Below are 2,594 nucleotides of genomic sequence, written 5' to 3'. Positions count from 1 at the left end.
TCAACACTTCTGAGGACCTAGAAACCCTACCAATATCCAACAAACACACTTACAACCTTTACCTCATGGCCGGAGACAAAGAGAAGGATGTCGTTCAAAAGCCTCTCGATCAATAGACCTCCAAGAATGCTGCATCATGGGAGAATTCCAACCATCCGCTATTTCTCCACCACTCAGTCTAGCCAGGCGCCATGCTTGTTGCGCAGGCTTTGGTGGAAGACAACTATACTACATGGGAATAATCGATGCTTATGGCACTAACAATCAAGAATAAGAAGGGCTTCGTTGATGGGACTCTGGCGAAACCAAATCATAAACCTTCTGAGCAATTGCAGTGGGAGAGATGTAATACTCTAGTGAAAACGTGGCTACTAGGAGCCATGTCGAAAGACATCTCCAACAGTGTGATACACTATAAAGATGCACGAAGCATGTATCTGGAGTTGAAGGAGAGGTTTTCACAGGTAAACACAGTTGCGTTATTTCAAGTTGAGAGCGCTATTCATGGTTGTGAGCAAGGAAGTACATCGGTGACTTCATTCTTCACCAAACTGAAGGCATTATGGGATGAAAAGGACTCTCTTTGCTCTTTCCCTCCTTGTAGCTGTGATGATGCTCCAGAAGTCAAGTCTTTCATCGAAGCTCAGAAGACAATGAAGTTGTTGATGGGATTGAATGAAGGATTCGCACAAATTAGGAGCAATATCATCAGTCTTGATCCTCTACCAACACTGAACAAGGCATATGCCATGGTGCTTCGTCAAGAGAAACAAGTGGAACCAACTGCAGGCAAGAGTGGATCAATGACAAAAGCTTCTGCTTTTGCGGTCAAGAGGCCAGAAAAGTTTGAGAAACAAGAGAAGAGTGCTCAATCCTTTTCTCGTGATTCACAGTTCATGGGAGGAGAGAATAAGTATTGTGAGAAGTGTAATATGACAAATCATTACACAAGGAATTGTAGGGCACATCTCAAGTGCACCCATTGTGATGGCAATGGTCACACCTACAACTATTGCAGAAGAAGGAAGAGAATAATGGGAGAAGGATCAAGCAATTCAAAAGCCAACCATGTTGGTACCTGAGTGAAGGAAAGGAGGATGCAGTGAACTTTCCACTCTCCAAAACAGAGTGCAATCAGATGCTGGGGCTGCTGAACCGTATACAAGCGGTAGGGAACAAGGTGAAAGATGGAAATCAATTGCTAGAGATGTTGAATACCAACAAACCATCCACGACCAACTTTGTGGGTAACGTATCAAACCGGCCTTGAAGAAATTCCAGGTAAAATTTGTGCACTTTATCGTGATAACAAAGATGTAATATGGATTTTGGATAGCAGGGCTAGCGACCACATTGTATGCAGTGCAACCTTTCTTTCTTCTTGTTATCTTGTGCACAATAGGACTGTGAGATTACCAGATGGAAAGAGACTTCCAGTGTAACGCCCCGATTTGCACCTCATCAAATCGAGTACGTTAGAGTGCCGCGGATTCCTAGAACTCAAGCTAAGATTCTTAACTCAAATCTTAAGAACCCGCTAGGCAAAATAAGGAAATTAAAATCCTTTAATAAGTGCACTACAAAAATTTGAGCGCGGAAGTGTTTGTTTAAGGGAGGTGAAAACTATAAAACCAACGGAAAATTCTTTAAAAACAAATACAAGTCCTTTGAAAACAATTATAAAATATTAGTCCGGTTCATGATCACCATCCGAAAAATTTACAAGAGGGGTACTTTACGAACAATTACGAACTCGATAAACGAATTGTGAGGGAGTAAAGGAAACAAGAAAACCTGTCATGCGGATCTAACTCCGCCGATGACATAATTTGAAATATAATGTAACTAAGCCACACCCAGTGTCGTCCAGCTATCCCGTCTTCATACACAGTACCTGATCCATAAACTGTTGTAGGGGTGAGATTTCGTCCTCGCTGCTCAATAAGACTCTACCCCAGCTAGGTGTAAAAACAATTAAACAATGGTGCCGGCAAAGTAAGTGAGAAACAATGCATATAGATAAAAATGTTCGAAACCAGAAACCGTAGTTCGTTTATAAAAATATAGTAGGGCCCAAAAGAATGAAACAGACTTGATGACCAATCGCTATGCCAACTACAACCTTACCACGATTGTTATCGTAATTTACACCGGCAAGGTGTAGCGAGAGTGTCCACTTACGCTGTATCACCTAGACGCAGTGCCACACCTCAAAAGATGTCAGACACTCTTCAGTCCATACAGCTCCTCCGGAGGTTTAGGGGATCGAAGCCCAAGGAAGTCGCTATGCTCCTCTCACTCTCAGGTCATCAAACAATAGCTCATAGAAAATGAAATAAAGACCAAATTCTTTTTCATGCATAAAAATTTCTAACTGAGGCGAGTCCAGAATCCCCTACCTGGAATATTGCAGCTCTGAACCCATTCGCTTTCCTAGGCCAACACCACCACATTTCACATTTCGGGTAACTGGAGTCCCTAGTCCGACATAGCATTCGAGTGTTAATATAAAATTATATTTGATAATACTCACAAATACCAAAGCCATTTGACTAATTCATTCCGAAAGTGGACTCATTTCTTATTGGGTGAAG

The 2,594-nt window shown here is 42.0% G+C and overlaps 1 protein-coding gene across 1 annotated transcript; it reads left to right on the top strand.

Annotated features, from left to right (window-relative positions):
* Positions 1-245: 245 nt before the first annotated feature.
* LOC112184233 lies at positions 246-1,082 on the top strand. The gene has a single exon (XM_024322498.1). It carries the CDS (start codon positions 246-248, stop codon positions 1,080-1,082), a length of 837 nt encoding a protein of 278 aa, XP_024178266.1.
* The last annotated feature ends 1,512 nt before the right edge of the window (positions 1,083-2,594 follow it).

This window comes from Rosa chinensis, chromosome 2 (assembly GCF_002994745.2).
Source record: "Rosa chinensis cultivar Old Blush chromosome 2, RchiOBHm-V2, whole genome shotgun sequence".
NCBI lineage: Eukaryota > Viridiplantae > Streptophyta > Magnoliopsida > Rosales > Rosaceae > Rosa > Rosa chinensis.
This window is presented reverse-complemented; position numbering and strand designations above follow the sequence as displayed.

Coding starts and splice junctions, on each gene's coding strand:
- LOC112184233 (XM_024322498.1), top strand. CDS start 246: ATGCTTATGGCACTAACAATCAAGAATAAGAAGGGCTTCGTTGATGGG.